We start from the raw sequence: 15,330 nt of genomic DNA, 5'->3' as shown, positions 1-15,330 counted from the left end.
CTCTTCTACACATATTCACATAATATGTTGTCTGAAACCCTGTTGCCAAGCTACTTATTCCTCTATAGTTTCTCAGATATGATTTGCATATAGGCAAACTCCTGTTTTACATTACCTGCCCGGAGGTTCCGTATTCGTAACTTTACGTTTAAAAACTAAATTTCCCATGTCTGCGAGAAAGCGAGGGCACACTGGGTAACGTAGTTCGTAAACAAATGAAGCACTAGCAGGGAAGGAATCAATGAAACTCTATTTCCCAAAGGGCATTGCGCGGGTTGATAACGGAAGTATGCGAGTTTCGTGTTGGAAAAAAGTTTTCATGGTTGTTTTCATGCCAGTGCAAAAAAAGAGTAACGTCTCAGTCGTTTCTCGACTCTCATGAGTTTGTGTTGAAGCAGTTTGAAGACACCAAAGGTAACAATACACTGAAAACGGGAGTTTAATCAAGCAAATAAGTCATATTCGAGCTGATTTAGGGCGTAAATCTTGAAATGTCGTTGCAGTGTTGTGAGTTTTAACAACTAATTTTCTTTAACAGCTAACAACGGCTACATGTTAGCTTTGTACTGTGTTAGTTTGATGTATGTTGTGCGCTAACATGCACCGTCAGCTAGGTAGTTAGCCCGTCAATAGTTATGGCGTTAGTTAAATGATTAGCTGGTCAAATTAATCCAGGTTAACGTCAGAGATCTGTTTAGCTTTAGTAACTTTCTGCCAGCGTAGACAACATCGCTGTCAGTGTGAGCGGCAGCTGCCACATAAAGCAACTTAAATTATAGAGAGCTAGGTTGTATAGAGGTATCGTTACTGTAATTAACAGTTTAACGCTAGCTAGTTATGAAGAGAAGTTTGTCTTGTGCAAACAGTCAGTGAGATTACTAAACAATGATTTGGAAGTGCAGTGATTGCTTCATGGCATCTACTTGGTCTACCACATTCACTGCAGAGAAATGCCAGACATACTTTATTCTTAGAGCCACACCTTCTGAGGTGTTGAGATGTTGGTGAAAGGAGAGAGCAAGCAGATAAGCTGCTTATGAAAGCAACTCCCTGTTTACTCATCATGGGAGAGAACATCCTCCACAGAAAGCTGTAACAATGCAGCCCATTGAAGGAGCTAAAATGAACATTGTATTTGAGAGCATGCTGGATCCACAAGCTGGGGGCAAAACAGCATGACACCCATAAGAGCACCCCACAGTCAGCTTTATACAGAGCTAAACATTGTGACTGATGCTGTGCAAGAGTCAGTGCATGTCTGATTTTAGCTACAACAAGCACAGCAGAGATGACATTTACTGTCAGAGTAAACAGCGTTGAGTATAATTATCACCCAACTCTCATATCTTAATGAAGCTGGAAATAAAAGGCTCAGCAACATGATCTTCAAATAATATGCTCTGCAAGCCCACAACTTTGTCATGATTGATTAATCTACTTGTCTTTCCATTTATAGATAAATCTGTGACTCAATGCCCATCACAAGTAACCAGAGCCTGAAGTGCCAGCTGGCAGAAAAAAAACTAGAACTGCAAGGACTTGTTGATTAATCAATTAGTCAATGTTTTGATGATTGTATAATCATTTTAGTCATTTTTAATGCAAAAACACAAAAAATTTGCTGATTGCAGCTTCTTAAATGTGAGGATTTGAAGCTTTTCTTCGTCATAAATGGCAGTAAACTGAATATCTTTAAACTTTGGACTGTTGATCAGATAAAACAGAAGACGTCATCATGAATTCCAAGAAATTATAACAGGCATTTTTCACTCTTTGTTGACATTTTATAGCCAAAACAATAAATCAAGAACATAGTCACACCTTTAAAACACAGAGGCCATTCAAAGTGCTTTACATAAGGTGAAAAAAATGCAACATTTAAAAACACAATAAAAAGTAAATTAAACTAGAATAAAATACGATTTAAAGGTATACTATGCAGGATTTTCTTAAAAAACAATGTATGGACTCATACAAAAATAATCCCTCTCAATCATCACTTATAACCCACTAGAAGTGTGTGGTGGTGTATCCGGATGTTTCTGGGGAACCATTGGGCAATGGGTGTGTAGCCCCCAACCAATAACATCCCACAGGGTAAATGGGCTGCATTTATATAGCGCCTGTCTAGTCTTCCGACCACTCAAGGTGCTTTACACTATGTGCAAACATTCAACCATTCATACACATATTCATACACTGATGGCAGGGGCTACCATGCAAGGTGCCAACCTGCTCCTCAGGAGGAGAATGTAATGCATTCACACATTCACACACCAATGGCGCAGCCTTTGGGGTTCAGTATCTTGCTCAAGGACACTTCCTCATATGGACTGGAGGAGCTGGGGATCGAACCACTGATCTTCCAAGTAGTGGACGACCCGCTCTACTTCCTGAGCCACAGCCCATTGAGGTCGGGACTTGTAGCGTAGCAACCAGGTTACATCGCTGTCTCAGTCTCTCTCCTCTGCTCCGCTCTGCTCTCGTCTCTGTGTCATGGAGAAGAGGTGCAGGTCTGTGTGTCTGCTTGACCGGGGGTACGGCTGAGCTACACACACACACACAGCGGACAGGATGAATCTCTGTATTCACACAAAATCTGGCAATGTGTCACTTTCCCGCAGGGTTGTGCGGAGTATAGTGAAACAATCAGAAAATAACATTTTATTTAACTGAGTCACTGCTTTGTTCTCGCTAACACCACACCCTCATTCACTCTCTGGCTCGCTCAATCACCTCTCTCTCTCTCTTTCTCTCTCTTTCTCTCTCTCTCTCTCTCTCTCTCTCTCTCTCTCTCTCTCTCTCTCTCTCTCTCTCTCTCTCTCTCTCTCTGTCAGATAAAATTAAATGAAATACACATAGACAAAAATGATGTTGACAAAAAATGATTGCAAAATTGCAAAAATGATGACAGAAGTGCAGTTATGACACATCATTTGCTCCAAATTCAATAAAGGAAATAAAAATGCGGTAGAGAAATTAATCAAAGGGTTTTTAATTTCAGTTAGATTATATGGCTGTCGTTGGCCCCATCTGTGTGCAGCTCAGTAGCTGTTTTGCTCTGGTTCTGGTTCTGGCTGTAGGCGCTGCCAGTTGTCTGCTCCCCAAAGATCTATTAGATCAAAGTATTCGAGATCAGAAATTTATTTTGGCCCAAAGCTGTTAATTGATGTATAAAGTCAGAGCAGCACTTTAAAATCTATTATCTATCTATAAGTAACTGGAAGTTAGAGCTGCAACGATTAATCGATTAGTTGACTGAGAGCAAAATAATCAGCAACTGTTTTGCTAATCGATTCATCATATTACTAATTTTTAAAGCAACAATTCCAGCCGGTCATTTGTGAGGATTTGTTGCTTTTCTTAGTCTTATTTGATAGAAAATTGAATGTTTTTGGGTTTTGGACTGTTGGTCTAACAAATCAGGCAATTTGTCACCTTGGATTTTAGGAAACTGGCAGATTGATCAATTAATGAAAATAACTTATTTGCAGCTGTGCTGGAAGCCAGTGCAAAGATTTAAGAACAGGCATAATGTGCTCATATCTGGTTCTTGTTCTGGTTCTGCAGTTAGTAGATTAATCAGTCAGTCGATTGGCAGAAGATTAACAGTGAACTGTTTTGGTAAAAGTCATTTATCAAGCAAACAGCTAAGATTAACTGGCTGCAATTTCTCAAATGTGAGAAATTGCTGTTTTTCTTTGTTTTATGAACTGAATTTTTTGTAGTTTGGACTGTTTGTCGCAAAAAAAAGACATTTAAAGACAGGAAACTGATGGATGTTTGACCTTTTTGTGACAATTTATAGACTGAACAGTTTAACAAAATAGTAATGGACAGATTCCAGTTCAAACAGTTTTTTAATAATAATTTTTTTAAAAATAATATTTTTTTGTCTGTGATATCCACAGGGACCAGCACCTCTGAACAATGGGGAGTGAACCAGGCCCAGTTCAGGTCGTCACAGTGTGTAAGGAGGATCACTCCTTCACATTGGACACGGAGGCTTTGGCTAAGATTCTGTTGGCTCCTGAGGTCCGAGACAAGCATGTGGTGGTGCTGTCGGTGGCTGGCGCATTCAGGAAGGGGAAGAGTTTCCTGCTTGATTTCATGCTCCGTTACATGTACAGAAAGGTGGGTCACGTTATCACACGAAGTCTCGCTTCTCAAGACAAGTATGTTGATCCACATATCTGTCTACAGTACTCAGAGACTAGATCACAAGATGGCTACTAGCTAGATAGATTGATAGAGAGAGAGTACTTTATTAATCCCAAAGGAAAATTAAAGAGTTACAGCAGCCACTTGACATAAAATATAAAAACAATGAGTTAGGTAAAAGAAACAAATACAATTAAAGGTTAAATTATAAGCAATAACTAAATAGACCAACTCAAATATATGTTACAAACTATAATATACTGTTTGCTGAGTAAACATAAACTGATAATGGAGTATTTCTGTGTTCACTAGTGAGTGGTTACAGCAGGTCATCCTGACTATACTCCTTCCTCTTCTGTGGAAAATCACTAACAGATGATGGCTGGAATGAAATCCTCCACACTGTCATCCCACATCATCGCCCGTCCCTGCTGTAACATGTGAACTGACTAGTTCACAGAGTAGTCATTACCTCAGTTAAGAGGTGGAGTCTGTGTGAATCCGTCTCTGCCTCTGTTTGTTTGTCTTCGCATATCTTATAAACTAATTCCTGGGTGGCATTACATTCGCTGTGCTCACTGATGAGTCTAAAGTGATTTTGGTGACTCCATTACCTTTGTTGTAGTGCCACCGTCAGGCGAAACTTTAATCTTTCAGCGCAGTGAAATGAACCTCTAACTGAGGGAGATAATTATGTCCTCAATAAGACCTTTGCTCTGCTTTTGTGTTGTAAATTATGCAGAGCAGCCGGAATTTCTGCTTCTATATTTTTCAGGATGATTGAAGGAACATGAGAAGCCATGTTTCAATTCTTAAGTAAGCTAGAGGGTTTCTTAACTTTCACCTTTCACTGAGTGGGCTTGAAAGTGTCGTTTTTGTGTCACTGCAGGGTGATGAAAACTGGCTGGGTCAGGACGACGAGCCGCTGACAGGGTTTTCATGGAGAGGGGGTTCAGAACCGGAGACAACTGGCATCCAGCTGTGGAGTGAAGTTTTCCCCGTCCAAAGGAGTGATGGAACAGAGGTACTCACGCGTTTTCATTTATTTATTTATTTAATTCAAGTTTGTTTCACTGAAAACAATTTAAGAAATAAAACAGCTGTTCATTGAAAATAAATCTATTTACTAATTAATGCACATATCAAGACATTTCTGTGAGAGTTCCTTATTTGTTTGGGCTATTTTTTGATTTTGTTCCCTCAAACTGCATCTCCTATTCATTCGGTAGTGATTCACTGATCCACTGGAAAAAATGTATCAGCGCTGAAACTGACCTTATTAAGCAGTTTCGGGTATCAGCCAGACGTGATTGATCCATATTAAGTACAGTTTATTTGTCATTATGAAATTCAGTGTTTCTGCTATCATTCAGTACTTAATTCCACAGTAATAATCTCTGGTGTTACCTTACATAAAAAATAATCCACACAGTGAAGTAGACTGATCTTTAATTAGGGAGAAAAAGATTGCTGGTGTCGAGTTGGTGCTATATATCAGCAGATAATCAGAGTTGAGGTACTGGAATTAGTATCAGGGATGAAAAAAGTCAAATTGGTGAATCCCTACTTTTCAGTTTTATGTTTTGTCGCGAGGCTCTCATCTGTTAGTTTGACTTTTATGTTTGAAAATACTGCTTCAATCTGTAAAAAGCTCTGTTCTTATGCTACTGATGAAGATAAGAGTTGAGTGAACTGAAACAATGAGACGGTGGTTCAGAAGTTGACAGTTCCTTCCTGTTGGGAAAGTTTCCCTGAGATTCCTCGTCCTTGAAGCCTTTACTCTCATAAAAATGAAATACTTCCATTAAAGTGGGACGTAAATCCCACCTGTCACATATTAACACTCTCTCCTGTCAGTTAGCATTTTTCAGACTGTGTGTTTGTCTGTTTAAGCTCCTTGTCATCTGTGACAGCGGCAGTTCTTGGCTGTTTGACAAATGATTCAGTGTGTCTGCAATAAACACGTCATGTCATGAATTTATTTCCATCATGGCAGAAAAACACATTACACAAGCCTTCAGAAGATCCTGCAGTTTAAACTGAGATTACTAAACAGACTCATTATAAACAGACTGGAAGACACACGCTAGCCTAGAAAGAAGAATGCCACAAACAACTCATAATGCAGCTCTCTCTCTAGGACTCTCTCCTTTTAAAAATCTAATCTTGTGAACACGTAACTGTCTAGTCTTTGAATATAAGACTCCCACTATTTCAAAATGCTGGACTGCAGATACATTTCCAACTAGAGTTTCCCTCTAATGAAGACTAAAGTCACACATAAAGGCGTCATGTTGCATATTTTTCTCTCTGCTCCTGCAGGTGGCAGTAGTGTTGATGGACACTCAGGGAGCATTCGATGACCAGTCCACCGTGAAGGACTGTGCCACCATCTTTGCCCTCAGCACCATGACCAGCTCAGTCCAGGTGACTGATCCCCTCTCTCATATCGTAATGTTTCTCATAGTAAATTCCTGTAATGTATGCTCATGTCGTTTCTCTGTTGTAGATCTACAATCTGTCACAGAACATACAAGAGGACGATCTGCAGCAGCTACAGGTCTGATGACGTCAGAGGATATTTTAATGCAAAGCACCTGCTTTGATGAGACTTATTGTAATGAGCCCAGAAATGCTGCTTGTTTGAATATTTCCACAAAGTTGCACATGTTGAGTTATTCTCTTCTTTCTGGCCCTGACAGAAGGGCATTAGCAAGCAAGTCAGTCATTTTAGTGTTTGTGTGTGTGTGTGGTGTGTGTGTGTGTGTGTGTGTTTTGCTTCTCCTCTGATTTTTGCATCTTTGTGTTAATTTTGTCTTCCTCCTCCTCACAGCTGTTCACTGAGTATGGCCGTCTTGCCATGGATGAAATCTTTTTGAAGCCATTTCAAGTAAGTAAGAGAAGTGGTTCGCAAGGTTTTCTAATATGGACTGAAACGTTTGCACTTAATGCACTTTTGCACATTTTTTCTGTACAGTCTGTCTGTACAGCCCTGTAATGAAACAAATAGAAATATTTAAAATCCAGACTGTAGTCTGAAGTCTTTTTTGTTCTCTGTGTATGGATCCTTCCTTGTTGCCTGTAGTAAATAAGGGAAATTCGATCTAATGTTTTTTTGTTGTGTTTAATGAAAAATGTTGATCACATTTATTTCCTCCTACAGTCTTTGATGTTCGTAATCAGGGATTGGAGTTTTCCCTATGAATACACCTACGGGTTTAAAGGAGGCAAGGAATTCCTGGATAAACGGTTACAGGTACCAATTTCCATCTTGTTGATTTGGCAGAGTATAATAAATACACTTAGACCTCAGCTACATACTGACTTTCTGTATTTTTCCTGTTGTCAACAAATCTCAAGTGCAGAGCCAAACCAGCAATGAACTCATTCTACTTACAAGTATTGTGTGTTTATCCAAAGCCTGATATATTTTATTCCTCTGCTTTAGAGCTCCATTGTTGTCCAAAAACTATTAAAAACACATCAGTGAGTCAAACTATTGCACTGGGCGACGTTTTCCTTCCCCTGAAGAATATGGAAACATTGGTTTGTTGAGAAACGACTCCAAAGACTGATAACAGCTCTCAAGTTTTCAGTCTCAGGAGAGTAGTTCTGTGTAAGGCAGACGTCACTGCGCAAAGGGAATACAGTTCCATTACAGTCCTTTGCTAGCTTTTTGTGCTACATATCACAGCCTCTTGACTTTGTACTTAAGTTCTTTATGATGTACAATGTAGTACAAAGTAGTTTTTTGGACAGCAGCAAACATCTACAGCCCAAAGGAATAAGATATATTAGGCTTTGGATACACACACAATACTTGTAAGTAGATAAATTCATTGTTGGTTTGGCTCTACACATGAGATTTATTGACAGTAAGAAAAATCTAGAAAATCACCCAGCCAAATTGTTTAAATTCTAAGTTTGTGAATGTATCGTACTGTTTTGTTCATTTTTAAAGGTTAAGGAGGCGCAACATGAGGAGCTGCAGACAGTGAGGGAGCACATCCATTCATGCTTCACCAACATTTCCTGCTTCCTGTTACCTCACCCTGGGTTGAAGGTCGCCACCCACCCTGCTTTTCGCGGACAACTTCAAGGTAAGATCTCTAGTTTTCCATACAATTTTACCTTATTTAAGGGTAGTACAATACAATGAGTGCTGTCTTAAGAATTATTACACATATTTTGTCAGATGTGGCACCAGAGTTCAAAGAGCAGCTGCAGAGTTTAATTCCCAAACTGCTGCATCCGGACAGACTGGCTGAGAAAGAAATAAACGGAAACAAAGTCACCTGCAGGGGTCTGCTTGAGTTCTTCAAGGTAACGTCTTCTCCGTCCGAGTGTTAATGCTGAACCTTAATCAGTTTGTCGTGTCTGATATTGTAAATTTTGTGTTACCAGGCTTACATCAAGATTTACCAGGGAGAAGACTTGCCACAGCCAAAGACTATGCTCATGGTACATGAACAAGACACACTCCTGTTCATAGGGATGATTTCGATATGATGTTTTGTTACTCTCTCTCTTTTGTATGTAATTTATACTTTACTTTTTTTGTCTCACAAGGCTACAGCAGAGGCCAATAACCTGGCAGCCGTGGCAACAGCCAAAGATCAGTACAACAAGAACATGGAGAAGGTGAGTTCACTTACATGGAAAAGTAATCCACACCAAGGGTTGTAGTGAGGTGCTGATCACTGGAAGCAGATTCAAAAGCAGGAAAAAAGTGTTGAACACTCTGGCTCCATGTGTATTTCTCTTTTATTTTGATGACATTTCAGCCCTCAGGCCTTCTTCAACATCAACAATCATAACCAACAATCATAATCACACCTCTTGTGATCACTTTTTCAATGTGGAAACATCATAAGAGGGATTTTATTTCCATTAGTTTATTCTGTAGAGTGAGAGAGAAATGAATCATTTTAACTTTTCTCTGTCTTCCTTTCTAAGGTGTGTGGAGGAGACCTGCCCTATGTGTCTCCTGATTCTCTGGAGGAGAAGCATCAGTTTTACTCCCGAGGGGCTCTTCACACCTTCTCATCAACCAAGAAGATGGGTGGACAAGAGTTTTGTGACCGTTACCAATCACAGCTTGAAAAGGAGCTGGAGGAAATGTGGCAGTCTTTCTGCAAGCACAACGAGGTAAGAGACTATTCTATAAATGTAAAACTTTGTGTGAAGATAGAAAAAGTTCATTATTAAACGTTAAAAATCTAACATCTGAATCTTACACATAAGCCACTGGTATACTGGAGTTAGTACATTAAAATTTTCACATACGCAGTATTTTATTTATTCCTTTTATCATACAAAAACAAGAATGTTTTTCCCACTCACTTTCATTCTGATATGAATTAATTATTATTGCATTCATGGCTGTTTTTGGAAATGATAAGACTCGAAAATTGTTCTTAATCGTCTATTTTTCTCTCTTTGTTTTTGTAAAAGTCAAAAAATCTCTTCAGCGCCTTCCGGACACCTGCAGTGCTGTTTGTCCTGGTGTGCTTCCTGTACGTGGTTTCAGGTGTGTTGCTCTTTGTCGGCCTGACTACCTTCGCCCTGGTGTGTGACTGCACTCTGGGCGTGGTCATGATGGCTATGCTGACGTGGGCCTTCATACGCTACTCCGGTCGGTACCGGACTGTAGGGGGAGCCATCGATCAGGCTGCGGGTGTCGTCCTGGAGCAGGTGAGAATAATGGGCCTGCTGGTCAGTTTTTATTCAAAGATGTCCGTACATCCATATCATTCAGAGCTTTTAGTTTACCATTTTTCAGTGCACTGCCTTATAAAAACCAGTAGAGGGAGCTATTGATGCTGGCAAGAACAACAAAAATGACATTAAGCAATCCTGGGACAAAAGAAACTAGTAGCAGTCTAGTTTAAGCACATTTTAAGTGTAAATGTAGATTAAGTACATTTCCTATGCTGTTTGAAATAGAAAAGTGGGTATTAGTAGAGTTTAAAGTTAAAATATGTTCATCCTATTGTGCAAAAGCTTGTTCCTGTCTTTAGTCCTTCAGTCACTTTAGAAACAGGAGGAAAGACTTTGCTGAAGTTTGGATGTTCTTATTTTGTACAGAGCCAGTGTGACAGGAAGTCAGAGTGTATGGTGGTCAGCAGGGCCAAAGTTTACACACAAGCAAAGGCTATTATAGCTAAAGCATTTTCATTGTCCTACACCAAGTCATTTCTGACCTTTGACAGTAACAAAGAATTTGGTGTCATCAGAAAAGGCCGGTAGTCATGTGGCTGAATGAAATCACAGGTTAACCGTGTGGTTTGTTTGCAAACTGCCGTGTCCACAAGCTGAGTCACTTAAGTGTTGCCTGTGGGCTCAAATGACCTGTTTAAAGGCAGCTTTCTACTAAAGGAGCAGATTTGTCTTTGGAAATATATAAATATAAACTTGTCAAAGGCAATGTGATAATAAACAGTTGCTATTTACACATCCAGGAGACGCAGAACAACATAAGCATCCCATCTGGATCAGCCTGCTACATGTTGGATGATGTTCACCAGCTAGTTGCTAACTTTGTCAGTCAACTGTTTGGTGCTGAAACGGTTGCAAACAGTTTGGCTGTTGCTCCTTGAAACAGGGTTGATAAGACTGCGGAGACTAAACTGAGCTGCACAGTAAATGTGAAAGCTGTAAATCAAACCAATGAGCTAATAGAGACAAAAATATGTATATGCAGAGTTGGAGGTTATTATACCCAGGAGGGTTTGACTATTGCAACCCTTCTCAGAGCACATAGTCATTGCATGGAAAGAGGAATGATGCAAACTACGTTAGATTTCACTTACAAAATAATCAAGAATCCAGCTCCCGTTTACTTAACTAACTACTTTAGTCTCAACAGAGATCATCATAACTGTGCAACAAGAGTCTGTAGATTGTTTGTAGCTTAACAAACATCATTCCTTTCAAGCGATTTAAGTGCTCTGCAGGGAAATACACATTTTTATCCACTGCTGCAGTTCTCCAAGTTCTCTGAAGCAACAGCAGACTGAGAGGGTTTTAAACGTTTGGTAAAGAAATAGTTGATGAAAAGCCAATCATAAGTTTGTCTTGCTTGTTGTATGATTCTTCTGTTTTTGTCTTTGTCTGTTGGTTAGTTTGACTGTGTGTTTTGTTACTGCATATGTTTTTTTAACCGGTCTTCCCTGACTTCTTGATCTGCCATCTTACGCCCTTTTCCCCGATCACACTTAAAATAAGCTTTTAGCTTTATTGTGTTTTTATCCTTGATAATTTAATTGTATGTCAGGACTGAGGGACTGCAGTCTTGCATGTACTTTTATTGTTGTCAAATCTATCAATCATTAAATTCAGTGTTAATATTATAAGAATTATAGAGCTTTAATTAGGATAAAACAGCCACAATTAAAAATGTATGAGCTGTATCAACAGAGCCGAATAGAAAACAAAACTAATTCCACTAACAGCCCTCAGCAGCCACTCCTGTGTTCACTTCTGTTACTTTCACGAAACCAGAAGTGGTTTGAAATAATCGACTGCACTCAAGCTGGCAAGGTTAAAAATATGACAGGGAGGCTGAGAGGTTTCATCGAATTAACCACAACACAGAAAAACTGAAGTCAGCCAGTGTTGCAAGAAGCACTTTACATAGTATGCGGTCGAATTAACCTGCTTCCCCTTTTCTCCCTGTTTCCAGGCCACGGTGGTGTTGAACAAGTCAAGAGGGACAAGCATCGCAGAACAGAAGAAATCCAGTTAGAGGACCTCTGAACCTTTTTATAATCTCGATGCAATGCAACCAGCACACAACACAAGCACACATTCAGCACTAAAGCCTTATCATGCCACCCACTGGAACAAACATGCAGCTAAACTACATTGGCACGGGCTACAAATGCACAAGTGGTACAAAATGCCGATTTACCAGCATCTTTATTACGCAAGTTACTCTGCCTGTTGAAGCCCAGGCTCAAGTAAAGGTGACTGGATTCACTGAGACGGGGATCAAACCATCACAGTCCCTCTGATTGATACTTCATGTCTTAAAATTGACACTGCCATCATTTTACAAGTTTACAATTGGTCTTAAAAGACAAGTCAGCGTTTACCTTGAAACTTATAAAACACTTTAAATTGTATTTAAGTCGAATGGATCTCACTCGGCGGTATATTGTTCAGACAGGGGTAGTCAGGGTGCTTTCCAAACAAAGCTTCTGCAGTATATCTTTATAATATTTACCTAAAAAAAAACAAAAAAACAAAGCGCTGGCTTTAAAGCTTCTACATTTATACATATTTCTTTGTGGCTATATTTTTTTTTACTTTGTGGCCTTAAAAACATTCCATTCTGTTTGTAGATTTACTTTATCTTTGATATAGACTTGCATTTCTAGAAAGGTGAACTGTCACTAGTTTTGGAAGGAGGAGAGAAAACGCACTTTCTATATATAGCACAGCAGATTTTGGAGGCTGTGTGTAATGCTTTGCTGATTATTCCTTGATGGAAATATGTTACACTTTGTAGATTTTGCTACTAGGCACTAGACTCTTATAAGAGAAATTATATATAGGAACTTAATTCTGCAAAACTCCAAAGATAATCCTTTATTGGAATACTCAATGGTGTTGAACAACCAGACAGCCAAAGAGTTCGCTTTAAATATTGTAACAAGTTTAAGTTATACTTTGACCTTGTACTCTTATCACTTCAAATATATATAGAGAATATAAGCTGAAATTTAGTCTGCAGTGTAAACAGAGTTTTATCCATTCAAGCATTAAAAAATGGCAGTGAAATTAATGAAAACTGATAAAAATCTTTGTTACTGAAACATCAAATGTGTTAAACGTACATGGAACAAATAAGAAGACAGACGAGAATACACACGTAACGAGCAGGAGAAACCTGCAGTAAACAGGACTGTCGGCCTGTTTTATGTAGCGCAGTGAGAAAGTACTCTGAGCTGTGTCGTTGTGATGTAGAATAGAGTGCACATTGGTGATCTGGCTACAAGTTAAAGGAAAATGTGGATATTTCATCTATTTCACAGTTACTTATTCTCAAACATCAGTCAACATAAAACAGCTTTTAGAATATGAGCAAAGATAAACTCTTTTTGGGGGTAAAAAGGACCATTTTACATTTGAATCCAGCTTGAAACTATCGCATGCTCGGGTTAGAGCTTAGCTTTGAATGACTTGCACGTTAAAGAGTTTATGTAATATAGATATAAAGCCATACTACAGAAATGAAGAAAATAATAAATTGGGGGTGACTTGATTCTTAAGTTCTCATGTACATGTGGCCATTTAGTCAGTCTCCTGCATTTTTCAAAAATCTGTCATACAGAGAATTAAAAAGGTAGACTGGATTTGTTTTTGTGTATTTTTTTTTTCCATTGTGGGGCCAAGCAGGGCTTCCTTTAACTCTGCCCTACATCTCTGAATTTGATCAAATGCAGATTCTTTCAGAAACATTTGACTGGAGAAGTGGAATGGCAAGCATTTAGTAAAATAAGCCTTTTAAACACCATGAGAGTTTGTGACCTGTAGCCTGAACTGATAATACATCGGGCACCTCAACAGCTACCCATACACACAAAAATAGGGAAGAAAAAATGCTTTAATCTCACAGTAATTCCATTAGGTGCAAGTCATGAGAATACAGGGCTAAATGTGACCACACAAACACTGAGGAGTTCAACATTTTTCGACCATCGTTTTGCACATTCCACGTCGATCCCTTTCCACAAGAGGAGGAACCTTCAGGATGTTTCATAGCATTTACTATTGCACCCTCCCTCCTCTTCGGTGCATTTTGTAAACAGCTTGTCCCAAAAGTGAATCAATGCATGCAATTATTTTGGTATCTGCTATTGTAATCATCTCTTGCAAGGGGGGGTTGGTATTGGCGGCCTTGTCTGGAGAAATGCTGTTTTATAAAGAATAAACAGAGCTTGAAAACTGTTAACTCATCTTTCCGATCTCTTCATTCAGACAGTTTGTTTCTTAAAAAGTGCCACCGGGTATAAAACTCACTCCAAGTCGTGTAAAACTGAAGACATTCCCTAAAAAAACACACACACACACACAAGCAAGTTCATCATTAAAAGCTTGTTGTTTGGCAGAACAGTGGTCAAAGCCACTGAGCATTATTTCCTGTCCCAGTTGTATTTTATAGACATGAATCATGTGAGGTTTAAAAAGACATTTTCATTTGATTGTAACGGTGCAGCTGTAATTTATTCAGTCTTATATTGCATTTAATATTTGATTTGATTGTATTAAATTGGATTAGATTTGATTAAACAAAGTACCTGTATAAAGAAATGTTGTTTAGCATCTAACCAGATAGCGCAAACAGTAGCAAAGTGCATAAAGACATTATAAATATAATTGATTGCACAAAACAAGAAACCAATATGGAATATGATATGAAGGGGTTTAACTATGATATGCACAATATAGACAAATACACAGAATTAGCAAATGTAGCTATATTTACATCATAGACAATAAACTATTGTATGGTACGAGTACATGTTGCATTATGCATCCAGTACTGTACTTATATGTACATTATGAGCAGTAACAATACAGTATGCACAATAGGATAAGTTCAACTATATTATGTACAGTGTAAACAAAGAGCTAAAGAAGCCATTAAACTCCAGGACATCTTACATTTGATTAACTGTGGTTCTTTTGTTAATTGTAGAGCAACTGAAATGTATATTTGAGTTCAAAATAGGCAACAAACTGTATGTGTTCATGTGCTTTTCATAACATATGTGTTTTTATTTTGGGGGGAGGAAGGGGGGTGTTTTGCCCACATAATGAATGTAGGTCATAGAGTCTTTGTGTTTACAACCACAGCGCCGTCGGTTGCTATAGCTACACATCCCTAAAAAAATATATTAACACACAAAATAGCCACATCACTGCATCATGTGATTGATCTCATAGGTGTGATATTATCGCGGCAGCAGCTGTCGTTTTATTCTCGTGTGTGGCTTCAAGCTCCCTGATTTGACGTGTCATTCCCCGCTGCCTCTCATCCTCACACCGGCCCTCTCTCTCTTTCTCTCTCCCCGCAACGCGATGCCGTGCAAAAAAAAAATCTGCTATAGCGAATTTCGTGTCCCTTGTTTCCTTATATGGTGATCAGCGTCGCGGCCCGAC

The 15,330-nt window shown here is 39.0% G+C and overlaps 1 protein-coding gene across 1 annotated transcript; it reads left to right on the top strand.

Annotated features, from left to right (window-relative positions):
• Positions 1-262: 262 nt before the first annotated feature.
• Positions 263-14,119, top strand: atl3 (atlastin 3). Its single transcript, XM_067599540.1, has 14 exons — positions 263-414; positions 3,912-4,134; positions 5,051-5,185; positions 6,484-6,588; positions 6,671-6,721; positions 6,995-7,051; positions 7,325-7,417; positions 8,123-8,261; positions 8,357-8,484; positions 8,566-8,622; positions 8,731-8,802; positions 9,118-9,309; positions 9,616-9,855; positions 11,846-14,119. Exons 2-14 carry the CDS (start codon positions 3,931-3,933, stop codon positions 11,906-11,908), a joined length of 1,536 nt encoding a protein of 511 aa, XP_067455641.1. The 5' UTR covers positions 263-414; positions 3,912-3,930; the 3' UTR covers positions 11,909-14,119.
• Positions 14,120-15,330: the final 1,211 nt, after the last annotated feature.

This window comes from Thunnus thynnus, chromosome 9 (assembly GCF_963924715.1).
Source record: "Thunnus thynnus chromosome 9, fThuThy2.1, whole genome shotgun sequence".
Classification (NCBI taxonomy): Eukaryota; Metazoa; Chordata; class Actinopteri; order Scombriformes; family Scombridae; genus Thunnus; species Thunnus thynnus.
Note: the sequence above shows the minus strand (reverse complement) of the source record. Positions and strands in the feature narration are given on the sequence as shown.

Coding starts and splice junctions, on each gene's coding strand:
- atl3 (XM_067599540.1), top strand. CDS start 3,931: ATGGGGAGTGAACCAGGCCCAGTTCAGGTCGTCACAGTGTGTAAGGAG. Junction 8,623..8,730: donor AGCCAAAGACTATGCTCATG/GTACATGAACAA, acceptor TTGTCTCACAAG/GCTACAGCAGAGGCCAATAA. Junction 8,803..9,117: donor ACAACAAGAACATGGAGAAG/GTGAGTTCACTT, acceptor TTCCTTTCTAAG/GTGTGTGGAGGAGACCTGCC.